At 44.9% G+C, this 16,445-nt stretch overlaps 1 protein-coding gene across 2 annotated transcripts in view; it reads left to right on the forward strand.

Moving 5' to 3' along the window:
* Window positions 1–16,445, forward strand: part of LOC121599845 (potassium voltage-gated channel subfamily KQT member 4-like) — a 42,854-nt gene that overhangs the window by 4,074 nt on the left and 22,335 nt on the right. For both annotated transcript variants that reach the window (XM_041927939.1, XM_041927940.1), the window contains exon 2: window positions 12,538–12,755. In XM_041927939.1, the coding sequence (XP_041783873.1) occupies window positions 12,538–12,755 (218 nt within the window). The remainder of the gene's footprint in view (window positions 1–12,537; window positions 12,756–16,445) is intronic.

Genomic DNA, 16,445 nt, shown 5'->3' on the forward strand with positions numbered 1-16,445 from the left:
CAAATTACGCTTAAAACTCTCCCCATCGGCCAACTGTTCCTCGGCAAATTTCCGTCCACGATCACTACAACATCGTCTACCTTGATGCGCGGTGCCGGATGAAACCATTTCGATCTGCGGGTAAGTGTAGGAAGATAATCCGCGATCCACCTCTTCCAGAACAAGTCCGCATTCCCTTGTGTGGCGCTCCAAGACGATTTAATCGATGCCGGGGAGTCATCGAAGAACGCCGTAGTTTTTCTTCCGTCTGAGCTGCCTAGCAGTAGGTGGTTTGGGGTTATGGGAAAGTCCAGGTCCTCATCGAGCGGTATGTAGGTCAGCGGCCGGGAGTTTACCATCATCTCAATCTCCGTCATCGTGGTGAGCAGTATTTCATGGTTGTCGGTGTAGCACATGGACCAAACACAGTCCATCCAAGTCTCGTCTTTGCGGCGATTGGTTCGTCAAAGCTCCCTTCAGCGCACCGTGACGGTTTTCCCAGGTGGATATTGTCCATACCAATCAGGATTCGTGGCTTCACTCCAACATAAGAAGCTATCGGCAGGCCCCTTAGGTGTGAGTATTTCTGGGCCAGTTCCTCGAGCGGTAGCGTTTGTGCTGGAAGTGATAACTCATTCACTGTGTGCACCTTTTGAAGATCGTATGTTGGAGCTCCCCTGTAGACACCTGATACCCGCAGCGACACCATTAACGAATTGGCCTCCTCGCGTGTAGTGTCACCAGTCCATTTCAGGCACAATGGATGTGGAATGCCCTCAATGCCAAGTTCGTCGATCAACCTTCGATCAATAAACGTCGCCGAGGAGCCTTCGTCTAAGAAGGCGTAAGTGTTGACATCCTTCTTCCCGCCGTATATTGTGATAGGTATGTAACGAAAGAGTGAATTCGGTTTAGTGCTAACGTGAGTGTTCAGTGCGTGTTGTGTGCTGCCGCTGCGTTGTGTAGTGTCACATTCAACGTGAAGCAGTTGGTGGTGTTTCGCCTGGCATCCGTCCATGCCGCAAGGAGATCGGACGAAACACGGACCTCGGTGTGTTCCGAGACATATATGGCACCGACGATGTTCGTTAATATAAACTCGACGTTCCTGGATCGTTAGCTCGTGAAACCTTGCGCAATCTACGAGTGTGCGACATGTATCGTGGCAAAGCGCACATGTAGTGGTACGGTGAACGTTTAGGTGGTGGTGGTTAGTAAGTGGTCGGCGCGCCGGTTGTGATCGCGTCGTTTCGGTGTGTTGCGTGTATTTTTCGAACGGGTTAACCTCGGTACTCGCGGCCACCGCAATTTCAGTAAACCACTTGCCGAATTCTTCTATGGTCTTCCTCGGTAACTTCACCTTATAGCGTGCCCATTCCAGGCGTCTCTCGGCCGGTAATTTTGCAACTAACTCCTTAAGCAACGCAACATTGCAATTATAATCTTCTAGACCGGACGCTTTTATTGTGGCGCACAACTTGCGTACTGCCTTGCCAAAGTTCGCCAAGGTATCAAGCCTTTCGGCTCTGACTGGTGGTAACCTTCTCACCTTATCGACGAGGTTGTCCACTATCAGGTCGGGACGACCATACTCTGTCCGCAGAATGTCTAAAACTTCCTTTAGACCGTCCGGGAGTAGAAGCACGTGATCCACGGACTCTAATGCAGGTCCACGTAGCGCCTGCTGGAGTCGGATGAGATTTTCGTCATCAGTGAAACCACAAGCCTTGGTGGATCGTTCATAAACGGCTATGAACAGCGGCCACTGCTCCACAGACCCTGAGAACACAGGGAGCTCCTTGGGTGTGCTATCCCGCGCGGCCTTTTGACTTGGCGTCAAAAGGTTCCCCATTACGGCATTTTGATTCGCGGGTGTCGGCTTCAACGTCGAGTTGACGCCGTATGGTGCCGCCATCGCCATCGCGCCAACCTGGTTTGGCTGGCCAAAGTGCTTGGTACGGTGCGTTTTGATGGAGTCTTCCACCGCGCGTCTCCACTGTGCATATTCCCGTTCCATGGCAGCGGCTTGGTCTTCTGCCAAGGTCCGGTCGTAATCCGGGGGGAAGCTGGACATTGCTGGGGACGATGGTTGATGACACCGGCTTGCGTCCGCCATCGTGCATTCCTCTCGTGATGACGTTGGTGTTGCTTCAGCGGCTAACTGCGTAGCGCCCGTTGTTGCCGAGTTATGTTTCACTGTGGTCGAAGGTGAATGACCGATGCATTCGCCATCGTGATGAACCATCAAGTTTGTTCCAATATCATTCGTCTTTTGCATCCAGACTTCTGTTTTCCGCACAAAATCGCTTACATGGCTGCCTCGATCTGAAATCTCTTCCTCGAGTTCCAGTTCACATAGTTCCAGTTCGAGCTCCTTCTGAACCTTCTCGAGCTCAAACTGTTTCCTGCGGATCTCAAGCCGCTTCCTCCTCACCTCCAGGTCGCGGGGTAGTCCCGCGGGCTGCGAGGCTGACTCGTCTTTGTTTGCAGCATCTTCCACGACGCTCACGCGCCTCTCGGGGAGATGCTGGACGTTTCACCTAGCTGCTGCTGCGTCTCCACCACCACACAGCTTGCGTCCTGTACTGCTCTTTCGTTCATCATCGCAACGAAACAACGTTCCTTCACGGTTTGTGTCACTCGCGGATTCGCACTACTCCCGGTGGCGAGATTTATATACGATCGTATCGCGCGCGTAACTTCGGAATACTATAAACGATTACTCGTCACTGCACGTTCGCGGCGTCTTCACTATACTTTCAACTGAAAGATTTACGAGTTATTCCGCGCGTTTGTTCGTATTACTTCGGTTGAAGATTTATATACGTTTCAGTGTGGTGAACGAATCCAAAGTTTGTATATTTATCACTGTGAAGAACTAATTTTGTGAAATGTTGCGAAAAGGTACTCAAAGAAAATTAAGTAGATATTTCTAACGGCGAAAAATCACAAAATTAGTTTATTCTCCGAGTAACTGGCGCGAAAAGAGGCCGGGAGTCCGTCCTCCGGCCCTTTTATCCTCTCACCCTCCCGCCATCGCGATTCAATCGCGATGGAGTTTTCTCCTGTCGAGCAGTGGAACTCTACAACAGTTTCCTCTCTACATTTGTGGTGTTCCCCAAAACCATAACAAACGCTGTTGTCACAACAGTAGGTAATAAAACACCCAAGATTAGATAGCGCAAAACCTTAACAGTAGTGTAGCCGATAGCGTTTCGATCCCTTCCTGGAGAACGTCCAAATCCCAACCCGAGCATCCAATCCTTTATAGACGAGCTACACGGTATGCAAAACTTTTACGCTATGCTCTACCCGTACCCGATTTTCATTCATCTTACTCCACCCAACGGTCCAATCCTTCTGAAGCGACGGCTTCAATCACCGAAACACCGGTCTTCTGCCCGATTGATTCGAGACCGATGGATGCTGCGAGTTAAACAAATCACCGTTCGTTCCGCCTGCTTTGCAGCGCGCAATCTCTCCAAGGTAATCTTGCTCAGGTACGGCACGCTGAACGCTGAACGCAGTAGGCACCGCTGTTGCCGTGCGTTCAGAAAAGTAGCTCCACGGGACGGGCGTACGCGCGGAATTGAATTGAATAAGGAAGAGGAATTTTTCAACGCTGGGGCGATCTTAAGGAGCTCGATTTCATCTCCCCCGGTTTGAGACAAGCTTAGCAGATAAACGCTTGTATACGTGACAGGGGCACCATGGGATTGAACGAGAGCAGTTAAAATCTTAAATAAACCGTTTATTTTTTGTATCACAGTGTTGATTTAACTTTTAATCAACAATGCAAATAAGTAGCTCAAAACAATTGTATTACTTTGAATTGCTTTACTCCATACGTTTTGTCCACTTTTTTATGTTTTTACCCAACCGAACCATTCCCTGGGCACATTGTTGTATCGCTCACAAGCGCGCGCACGTCATTCAACGTGAAATGGGAGAAGCTTTCATCCGAACCGGATGCGATCCATTCCATACTCCGCACAGCCTTCCCTTCCCTAACCGGGTCTAACTGCGTTACCATTACGTAGTTCGTTTGCAAATTCCTTTATCCCGCGCGCGTCTCACCAAACAACCATCCATCTTGACGCTTTCTTATCCGTTCACATCCGCTGGATGGATCGGAACTTACGCGAGAGGGTTCAGTTCACCGGTTGTTCCCTCGCACCCTCCCTCCGGCTCTCTCGGTTGATTCAATTCCGCTGAACTGATGCTGCTGCTGCTGCTGCTACTGCCTTTGCCGCGGTTCCATTACATTAATCTAAAATTAATGTGCATCCAAGTTACCACGTTGTAAATATCTTATTAGTATTTGTATAGGTTATTAGATATAGCGTTAAGTAGTATTGCGTTGATAGTGTTAGATCTAATTAGAAGTATGCGTGAAACACATATGTAATGGATATTTTTGGTAGAATAAACTCAGTCTGTAAGCAACCTCCGAAGAGAAGCGACTCGACTCGATAACTGGCGCCCGAATTAAAAGAAAAAAATTAGTAAACGTATAAGCTCCTAGTACTGGAGTGAAGCTACCTATAGCTGTCTTTGTTCAACCAGAGAATACGACACCCAGCCTTAGAGCTATTGCCTTCCAACTGGTGATTTGCGGTGTTGTAGCGCGAATAGGTGCACTAATTTATTCATCGTGAAAGACCGTTCGATCATTTTTTTTTGTAATCTACGTCTACCTAGTTAGAATCTAGTTAGAAAAAAAATGGAACAACGCCAAGAAGAAATGAAATTCTTCATACAAATGGGACAGGTCCCTGACATCCTTAAAATGTTGCCGGAATTTGACGGTAACCCGAAACATCTCAACACCTGGGTTGAGGATGTCGACGGAATATACAACTACTATTCCGCATTTGCAAATTGCCCGACGCAATTTGGAATAATAGAACGTACAGTGCGTAGAAAAATAATTGGTGCGGCATCGGACGCTTTACATGCCAGTAATGTAGGATTTGATTGGTCAGCAATCAAAGAAGTGTTGGTGAAGAAGTTCAGTGATCGTCGTGATTTGATGAGTTTAGATTACGAACTTACTACAATTAAGCGTAAGAACTATGAAAATATCGAATTATACTTCGGTAGAGTGAACGAACTTCTTACATTTATTACAAACCACATTCAAAATAATGTTAAGTATAATTCTCCTAACCATGCGTTTTTACATTATTTTAAAGATAAAGCCGTAGATAGTTTTATAAGGGGATTAAATAGTGACTTAGGAATATTAGTTAAAACAGCTGCGCCAGACAGCTTGAATAAGGCATATGAACTTTGTGTAGAGCTCGAAAAATTACGAAAAGGTACATCGGCACAAGGTTTCCTACCAACACAAAAGTTCCCTCCGAAACAAAAACCGCACGCACCAATACCGAGCGAAACGCACACGCGTCAAGAGCCGATGGAAGTAGATCGTACCATGCGTACACATTTGCATTATCAAAACCGGCCGGCTCAAGCTTACGCTCACCAAGAGAATGATAGCACGGCAGCTCAGTGTAGCCCAACTTTTTTTGGGACAGGCTCCAATACCAACAGCCTGTCAAGGTAAAAAACACTGGGTTAGTGTTGCCGTTTATTAAAGTGCCTACAGAACATGGTTTTATTAAACTCCTAGTCGATAGTGGTGCAAATATAAACATTATTTCGGAGAAGTGGGCAAATGTGATAGGGAGTGAAACAGTTAGAAGTGAAACAAAACAGTTTAAAAGTGTTGCCGGGATAGGAAGTGCTTCGCAAGTAGTTTTTCTTGATATTTTCTCTCCAGTGCTAGAAACAAAATATAAATTTGTGGTGTACAACTTTCACGACTTTTTTGATGGCATAATTGGGACTGAAATAGTATTTGCACACAATATCAATTTAATTACACGTGCCCGAGAGATCGAACTCACAAAGCCGGACAATAGCAAGTATAAAATACCACTGCATTTCTATTATCCGAAAAAAATGTGTCGTGAGTATAGTAGTGTGACAATCGATCAGATACTTGACGTAGAATCTAACACACACATCGCACACCTAACAAGAGAAGAGCGAGAATCTCTCGTTACAGTTCTTAACCAACACAGTCATGCTTTTCACGATACAGACTCAAAGCTGACGTGTACCACTAATGTCGAATGTCGAATAAGAACCACAGATGAGATAAGCACCGGTGTACCAAAAAAGCTATCCCTACCCCGTCGCTTATAAAAACGAAGTGGAACAGCAAATTTCAAAGATGTTAGCGGACGGTATTATTCGTCCTTCACGATCCGCCTGGAACTCGCCACTTTGGGTCGTTCAAAAAAAGGGAAACAGTGAATGTTCTGACGGAGAGAAAAAGTTACGATTAGTGATCGATTATAGGCGTCTTAATCAGAAAACCATCTCTGAAAAATACCCTATCCCAGACATACAAAATATTCTTGACCAGTTAGGTGGGAATAAATATTTCACTACACTCGACCTTGCTTCTAGTTTCCATCAAATTAAGGTCAATGATCTCGACATAGAAAAAACAGCATTCTCTGTTAATAGCGGAAAGTATGAGTTTTTACGAATGCCATTTGGCTTGAAAAATGCGCCAGCCATTTTCCAACGTGCAATAGACGATGTGTTTCGTGAACACATAGGAAAAATTTGCTATGTCTACATAGACGATCTTGTGGTTTTTGGACGCAATTTAACCGAACATATCCACAACTTAAAAGTAATTTTGTCCACTTTGGAAGAAGCGAATCTTAAAGTTCAGCTACAAAAATCGAAATTTCTTTGTCAAAGTGTGGAATATCTCGGTTATATAATTACGTCGGATGGAATAAGACCTAACCAAGCTAAGATATTGACCATAAAAAACTGGCCAAAACCAACTAACACAAAGGAATTAAGAAGTTTTTTAGGCATGGTCGGCTACTATCGACGGTTTATCAAAGGGTATGCTGATCTAACTAAACCCTTGTCTAACCATTTACGAGGAAAAAATAATTCTGATTCTTCACCAATCGAACTTACATCAGAAGAGTTAAAATGTTTCGAAAGTATGAAACAGGTAATATCGGGAAACGATATTCTTACGTACCCAGACTTCGACAAACCCTTTCTGATAACAACTGATGCCTCTAACTACGCCATAGGCGCCGTGCTCAGTCAAGGTGAAGTGGGGAAGGATAAACCAATACATTTTGCCTCGCGAACGCTTAACAAAAGAGAAGAAAATTTTTCAGCGACTGAAAAAGAGATGTTAGCAATTTATTGGTCGCTGAAAGTTTTTCGAAACTACATCTACGGTCAAAAGTTTAAAATCATAACAGACCATCAGCCTCTAACATTTTCACTATCGTCAAAAAACGTCAATACCAAACTAAAGCGCTGGAAATCTTACTTAGAGGAACACGACTACGAAATGGTGTATACACCTGGTAAAAATAACGTGGTTGCCGACGCGCTCAGTCGCGTTCAGATATTTAGCCTAACGTCAACTCAGCATTCTGCTGAAGAAGACAGCTCAGACATGATTGAATGTACAGAAGCTCCTCTTAACGCTTTCAAGCTTCAAATAGTGTTAGAGAAGGATGCTAATGAGGATATTCTAGTTTCCTATCCTTTTCCCGGGTTCAAAAAAGTAATAATTAGAATGCACAATTTTACAGAACAGTCTCTTACGGATATTATTAAGAAATACTTCATTCCTAATAAATTAACCGGTTTGAATTGTTCAGAAGAAATCCTAGGAAAATTTCAAAATATCTTCAAAGAATATTCAAGCACAAGAATGTATAAGATACGTTTCACGCAAAATATTTTGAAGGATATTACGAACACAGAAGAACAAGAAAACATTATACAAGTTGAACACGAAAGGGCCCATCGAGGCATAGAGGAAAACAAACGTAAAATTTTGAGGAAATTTTATTTTCCCAAAATGACACAAAAAATTAGAAATTTCATTAAAGTTTGCGATGCGTGCAATACATGCAAATATGATAGGCGACCATTGAAAGTACAATTGCAGGAAACACCTATACCAAACCATCCTTTTGAGATTTTGCACTGGACATATACCAGATAGACGGGGAAAGCTTTCTTTCAAGTGTTGATAAATTTTCGAAATTTGGAAGAATGATCCCCATTAAATCAAAACAAACGATTCATATTAGAAAAGCTTTCGAACAAACAATTACATCATATATAATTCCATCTATTGTAGTAACGGATAACGAGAAATCTTTTCTATCAGCAGAAATTCGAGGGATAATGCTAGACCTTAATATAACAGCTTACATCACACCAAGCAATAAATCTGAGGTTAATGGTCAAGTAGAACGCTTCCATTCTACGATTACCGAAATGTATCGCATACAAAAACGTCTGCAACCTAACTACTCAACTAAAAGGCGTATGGCGATAGTAGTAGGAAAATACAACGACACTATACATAGTGTAACTAAGAAAACTCCAAAAGAAATCCTTTTAGGTATTTCTCAAAATCCAGCATCCGTTGAAGAAATTGACGAAGTTAGAAATAGGATTTATGATGAGGTAATTGTACAATTGAAACAAGCTCAAAGCAAGCAACAAAAAACTCATAATAAACTAAGGCAAGTACCTCCGCAGTTAGAAGTAGGGCAAGAAATCTTTGTAAAAGATAAAGTCTTCAAGGGGAAAGAAAAGCCCATATTTAAGAGGAATTTCGTGCAAGATGACAAACGTGTCACTGTTCAAAATGAAAATAACTTTAAAATACACAAAACAAATGTCAAAAACTTAATCATCTCCAATAACTATATACCGATTTTTTTTGGCTCTAAAGTTGATTCAGGAGAATCAACACTAGAAGGATGGGGCAGTTACCACGTTGTAAATATCTTATTAGTATTTGTATAGGTTATTAGATATAGCGTTAAGTAGTATTGCGTTGATAGTGTTAGATCTAATTAGAAGTATGCGTGAAACACATATGTAATGGATATTTTTGGTAGAATAAACTCAGTCTGTAAGCAACCTCCGAAGAGAAGCGACTCGACTCGATAACTTCCATGGTGGATTTTTTTTGTCTGTTTTTTAACCATTTTTTGTTGCGTTCGATGTAGTTCCGGAATGCCGCAATGGAAGAACGAAGGAAGTATGAAAAGGAAAGTAAGGGATACTAGCAAGGTGGACGGCAATGCTTGGAGTGCACTTGCGCCTTTGCTTAGCTGCAATTGGAAGTATTAATCATTAAGTAGAGACGAACCTTTGCATTTCCTTTTACTCCGAATTTTGATTTTAGAACTCCGGAAAGGATCAGAAAGCTCACCCGAAAAGCTTCCTCCCATGCTTCCTCTTTTAAAAGAGCCACCCCTAACTGTGACCCCTTTGTTAATGAATACTTAAAAAAAAGACAAAAAAAGGAAAATAAGGCCAATGAAAATATTAAAACACAAAATGAAAACGTCATTTGCAAAACACTGAACTCCCCCCCCCCCTCCCTCCGTGGATGGAGATGGATGTTCGGGCGGTAAAATAAACCTTCAATCAATTGGGTCGTTTTTATCAATTAAATGTCAATTGGCACATTTTACCTGCTGACACAACGAAATGACCTCCCCTCTCCCCAGGAGAGCTGGATTGGCAGTGAAAATCGATCAATTATTTTTCTTGTAGTAACATCACCGCCAATTACCGGAGAATGGTTGAGTGTGACGGGCGCAGGGAGAGAAAGATGGAGAGAAAAGTGAAAACATGTATTTAAAAGAAGCATTTTGCTCGCTTGTGAAAAACAATTCAAAGTGACAGCAAAATAAAATTTAATTGTAGTTTTATTTGCTGCCTTTGTACACGATCAATTGTGTGTGTTCTACACACAAAACTCACGGCAGCCCCCCTCACTCTCAGTAGCATTAAGTGTAATTTTTCCTGACAATTAACACTTCAAACAATCCTATCCCAGCTTGAACGCTTTGTGCCAAGGCCTTGAGTTGTCCTTTTTTCCGTCTTTTTCTATCTCTCTCTCTCTCTCTCTCTCTCCCTCGGGACCACATCACCCTTGTATAGCGAAAGTTTCGCCGACAGCAAATGTCAGCTCCATGATCCGCGATGAAGGCGCGCCTGTTGCTGCTCCGCGTCTGTCAAGTGCGACTCGTCAAGAGCCCCGTCCATTGTGCCACTTGCACAAAGCTTACGGCGAAACGGTTCGCCAAGCGAATGGAACGGTTGTGTACCGTATCTGGTCATACCCGCGCCGAGCCGCGCACAGTTGGGTTTTGGGGTTGTGTGTGTGTGGAACATGGCGCGAGGTTATGATAACGCTTGGAGTTACCAACAAGACGTACTTCCACGTATTCAGCTTTACTCTTTACGCTTGCCTATTAGGTGGAAGTTGTGTTTTTTTGTTGTAAGCTCTGCTCCCTGAGATTTGGTTCCTTGGTGCGCGACAGGGGCATCCCGCTGTGTTTTGGATCCTTTACGCTTTAGAAGAAAGGATAACACTCCTCTATCAAAAGTCCCGCAAACCATTGTTCCTCAGCTCAGCGAAACGGTTGAGCGCAAACCCCCAGCCGCAGCTTTATCTTTAAAGCGAAGATCAGCATGCTATCAGCGTGGCCGTTTGTTTTTTGCCGTTTTTTTTCGAAGGGCAGTTTCGGGGAACGAGCCGCAAAAGACATCAGCTGACTCTGGGCTTCTGTCGTTCTGAAGCAAGCGAGCGAATGAACGAACGAACGGCGCAGTGACATTTAGCAGCCTGAGCCCCTGCGTCGGTGTTACGCTTCGCAGGACGTGTTTATGAGGCGAGTGAAATATGATTGAAATTCTATTTTCAGCCACATTATATATTCCACTTCCGTGCGGCAAGCCCAACACAATGGCACCGCACCAGGGGGGGGGGGATTGGATTAGAGGAGCTTCAGTAACATCAGTGTTAAAAAATAGAGATAAAATATGTTTTTTTCTCCCATTGCTCGATTGCTTCATGAACAACCTTTATCGTTGCTGGTTACGGGGAGATAGGGATTTAATGCATTAAAACCAGTGCTTTATTGAAGCCACGCGCTGACTTTAAGATTTCGTAACAAAGCACCATTAAGCGACGAACGCGCCGGTACCGACCGGCGAGCTGAGTGCAGATCGTAAAGCAGAAATCATAGTGACCGGGGTGGTGGAGAGGTCGTCGATTTGTGACAGTTCACACTAGTGATGGGTAGAGTTGGCAAAAATTCCGGAGTCGACTCCGATCCGACTCCGATCAATTTGGAATCGACTCCGGAAGGTCGTTCGGAGTCGGAGTCGTTCAAGTCGTCCGAGTCGTCCGGAATCGATTGAAGTCGAAGTCGTCTGGAGTCGGCCGGTTTCGGCCTACGAAACAAGGGCCTGTATACTAGTGATGGGTAAAGTTGGCAAAAATCCGGAGTCGACTCCGATCCGACTCCGATAAATTCGGAATTGACTCGACTGGAGTCGTTCGGAATCGTTCGAAATGACCCTGAATCGTCCGTAGTCGTCCGGAATCGCCCGGAGTCGCTTGGAGTTGGAGTCACCCGGAGTCGGAGTCGTCCGAAGTCGTTCGAAGTCGGAGTAGGCAGGAGTCGTTCGGAATCACCTGGAGTTGAGTTCGACCGGAGTCGTCTGGAGTCGTCCGGAGTCGTTCGGAATCTTCCGGAGTCGTCTGGAGTCATCCAGAATCGGCCGCAGACGGAGTCATCCGGAGTCAGTTGGATTCGGCCGAGGTCGGCTTGTCGGACGACTTCGACAACTCCAAACGACTCCGATCGACTCCGGAAGATTCCGAACGACTCTAAACGACTCCGAACGACTCCGGACGACTCCGACTCCGGGCGACTTCGGATGACTCCGAACGACTCCGGATGACTCCGAACGACTCCAGGCGACTCCGACTCCGGGTGACTCTGGACGACTCCGACGAATCCGGAGTCGGATTCGGACTAACAATAGCCGAAGTTGGATCGGAGTCGGATCGGAGTCGAGGGTGCACATCACTAGTTCACACATCTCGGTTCGGGCTGCATCTCAAGCAAAAATGCGAAAAAAGAGCGAAAAAGCCACAGCTGCGTCGGTGTGCCATAAAGATGATGGAGGGGTTCACGGCGCGTTCACGTGCACGCGGTCATAAAATCGTTATCCCATCATCCCCGGTGAACCAATCGGAGACACTAAAAAGTCATTCCAGTCCGGTCCAGACCAGTCCGCCAACTGCGGTGACAATTATGTGGGTTGCGCTAGTGGTGCAATTTCTTGGCGCTTCTTGGCGGGAAAGAACAGTGCAATTGAAACGGTGAAATCATTCTACAATCGCACACAAAAAAGAAGGTTCAATGAATAAAAGGTAATAAAAAAGGACATTTCTGGGACAGCTGAAAACGTAATAGCTTCCCGTAGCGTGTACGCGATGTGTTGGAGCAAAACACATAAAACATAAGATAAGTATTAATGGGTCAGCTGCTTTAATAATCGTCAGAGTGCATCGATTTTTCATTTCAGTATGATCTATTCCAACCCAGTTTTCTAATTACATTTTTAAAGCTAACTTAATTTTCCTTCTTTTTTTTTCTTCTACTTCAGATTTTTGCTCGTTTTAGTGTGTCTGATATTTAGCGTATTGTCGACGATAGACGAGTACAGTAAGTTCGCGAACGAGACCTTATTCTGGATGGAGATCTGTCTGGTGGTGTTTTTCGGCGTCGAGTACCTGGTCCGGCTCTGGTCCGCTGGCTGCCGGTCAAAGTATATGGGCTTCTGCGGCCGGTTGCGCTTCATCCGCAAGCCCATCTGTATTATAGGTAGGTTTCAAGCCGTCCGACCTCTCCTTTTTTCCCCAGCACCCAGTCTTTCCCCGTATTTTCCCAAGCACCACTTCCTGCGAGTGGAATCGATCCGCACGAAGCCACGGACACGGACAGGAGGAGTGCGGGAGGGCTAATTTCAAATTCATTAGAAACTAAATTAAAACACGACATTTCGATTTCAAATGCATACACTCGTACATATTTAACTGGGAGCACTCACCACACACAGACACTGGGGTACATACACAAGAGCAACTCGTTCGTGCAGTTGCAAGAAAGCTCTTGATGCCACCTCAACACCGGGAAGCATTTGGTCGTTCTGTGTGTTTCTTGGTAACGGTGATACTTTTATTTATTCTTTTCACCATCCAGGTAGGCGCTCGTGTGGAGTGAGTTTGCGTTAATTCCGGTCGTTCTCTGTGCTTGATTTTAACCCCCCGCTCCAAGGTTGTGACAAGAGCACCGGGCTAATACGACAAACAGAGCACTGAAACCAAGGTCTCTTCGTGACAGTGTTGCCTCTGCCGCCTTCTTCCAAATGTTTGTGCTGGCACTGGAATGGAATAATTTCGGAAGGTGCCAGTGCCTCCGGCACTGCTGCTAGTTCTTAAATCCCGAACCAGGTGCTAATGTCCCCCCCCCCCTTACCGTAAGCCTTTCCTCAAGCACCCGCGGCTTCCTCCTCCCGTCCTAAAATGTCTAATAAATGAATGGCAATTTAAGGGTTCGCCGCTACTTGTGCATAAATAATTGCACCCGTCGTTAGTCTCCTCGCTCTCCACGGTGCACGGGACCGTACCGGCACCGTGGGCGCGTTGTACCAGTATAAATGGTTTTGCTCATCATTTAACCACACCGGCGTGGCGCTGTGAAATCGCTCACCTCCTGGGAAAAGGGTGTGTGGGGAATGTCCAGCGATTCCCAGGTGTGCTTCAAGGGGCGTCGTCATCGCCAAACCTCAGCAGCGCCCTCAAAACGCTGATCAAAAAACAAAACACACCCCCGAGAAGGGGGACACACTGCGCAACTGGGTGCCTTTTCGAATCTTTTTTTATTTCTCACGGACTAGAACCTCCAGAAGAACCTTCACCACAACTACGGCACAATACGGACAATAGCAAATGCGACAGATGTGTCCATCCGCTGCCTGGACGGAGGCCTCAAAGCCTGCTGCCTGCTGTAGAGCCAAAGCGTACAAATCGCATGAATTATTCATGAGGATAGACTGCAGCCTAGCGGCACACGACAACACCACAGTAGGCATAGGGTTTTTCGGGGGGGGGAAATTGTCTAAAAGCACCGGCAAGCATATGTTCCGCTGCACTTAATGAAGAATTCTGACGGTGTGTGTGGGTGGGAAAAAACGAAACGACAACACAATCGAGTACACTGGAGGTCATCGTTGTCAAGTTCCTCGGAGTGGCCCGCTGAAAATCCTCGTTCTCATTAGCATTTCAATTTGAGTTGGTGCAAAGTTCTGCTACCCCTTTTGTCGCACGATTCTTCGAGAAGCGCTGAACCTCTGCGCACTCTTCTACTACAAAAAAGCTCCCCAAAAAAGCCCTGAAACCTCGCGCACACTGTCCTTCTTTTTCCAAGGAAAGCTCATGAAAAATATGAATGGTAAATTGACTCTTTTTTTTAAACTCCTGTTTCCTCCCCACCTCACCTCACGCGGGGGTGGAAGATACCGGTTCGTGGAAGATGATTGTTCGTGAGAAAAGAAAATGGACCTTTGGCACGCGGACCTACGCTTTTGCTTTTGGGGCCAATTTCCACAGGGGGGATAATTCGTCGGGGTGCACGGGGTGGTGGTGCATCGGATTTTAAAACTTCCCTTGTCACAGGAAAACGGTTCATGAAACAGAGAGCGGGAGAGGGACGTGATAAAAAAAGATAGCAATTGTGTGGTGGAAGAACTAAGCTCGAGCATTGGCGTGCTATGGAGACGTTTAAATGCAAACAGTCGGTGATGGTGGCTTTTAATTGACATACTTTTGGGTGTGGCAAATTCTAGTTTTAAGAATTTTAAATTACACAAAAAGACTAGATTGTCAATGTCAAAAAGGTCCTTTTTCAATGGCCACAATTGGATTCCAAGCCTGCATTAATGTTCCCACTTTCCCAAATCATCAACTTGTTTGCTCTTTCCATCCTTATCACATCACCAAAAACCGCATCAGACATTGGAGTTGAACATTATAGCACAGTCCATTTTGCATATTCGCGAATGGTCAAACATAATTGAAAACTTTTGCACCATAATTTGCCCTACAAATGGGTGATGTTTTTTTGTTTTGTTTTTGGTTGTGACCCTCAAAAACCTTCCCAAACAGCAACAAGTGCCCGTATAACCGCAGCACGCAGAAAAGGCACAAACAATGTCCAACCAATCTGAATCAAATCAGAATCGGTGGAGGAGCGTTTCGCCACTGCCGGTCACGACATTTATCCGAAAAACCTCCACTACACAGCTGAAGCATCTCGGCGGATCGGCGAAGAGTCTTTCAACTCCACTCCACTTCAAGCCGGCTTCTTGCCTGGTTTGCCGACTCCTCCCATTTCAACTCCAACCGAAAACAGAAATCTGCTCTGGCCGAGATTTTTCCTACCGATTTTGTGTTCTTTAGAGTTTATTTTTCCTTCCTCTTTTTACGAACATTCCTGCTTTGCTTTCTTCTTTGTTTTCGTTTGAGAAAAAATGTTTTCCCTTCTTTTTTGTCCGTTCGTTCAGCGCGCACACTTTTGTTATTGCGCTATCCACCGCTTTGCTTTGTGCGGGTTGTTCCGCTGTTCCGGTACGGTGGTGCAAGAGGGATCCTTTTTTGTCTGTACAAACTTTTGCTTTGAACGAGCAATTGTTTATTTTTTTCTATTCTCTCCCAATTCAGCACAATTTGTTTCGTTTACGGCTTACGGTTTAGCCGGGACAGAGACGGTAACGGTCGGCTTGAGCAGTAACGCTTTAATTTGGTACGCATTTCGCATGTTCCTGAGCTGCTGGTTCATTGGTTTAAAGATCGCCTCTTTTCGGGGGAATCGGATGACAGCAAAACATTTTGATTGAATTAATTTGTAAACCTTTAAATTGAGTTTAAATTAAGACATATAAAAACGGCCACTCGTGCAAATGTACATTGAAAAAATCAGTGTGTTTAGTGAGCATTCTGGCAACCACAGTATTATTATTATTACCGCACAGTCCTTCATCATCTTTCTAATTAAGGGGAGGAATTTTTTAAACCACATAAACACTTTCGGCGCACGTGCATCACGTGCCCGAAGTGCAGTGAAAACATTGACCGCATCGAGCGATAAAACAACATCAAACTGCTGACATCAAACCCCAGTACGGGGACCCCTTGCCTGCTCTGTTTGCTGTTTACCGTACAGAGAGCGTACAATATTCGAAACGTTGGTTGTGCTTGCTCACAAAATTATATGGCCATCGCTGTTCGTCATAAAATGATGCTGCTTTTGACAAAAAAAAAGATGATGATCTGATATACTGCGAGATGCAGAGGAGGTGCCACATGGTGCGGCGTAAAAGTTTTATTGCGCCAAATAATTGCAGTCTGCAGTCCGTTCATCATGCAGCTGCAGTTTGATGAGGCAGCAAACGTCACAGGAACAGTTTCACATTACGCAAATTGTTCCTTTAATGGTGCAGTTTCGAGATGTTTC

This window comes from Anopheles merus, chromosome 3L (genome assembly GCF_017562075.2).
Source record: "Anopheles merus strain MAF chromosome 3L, AmerM5.1, whole genome shotgun sequence".
In the NCBI taxonomy this organism is placed as follows: Eukaryota; Metazoa; Arthropoda; class Insecta; order Diptera; family Culicidae; genus Anopheles; species Anopheles merus.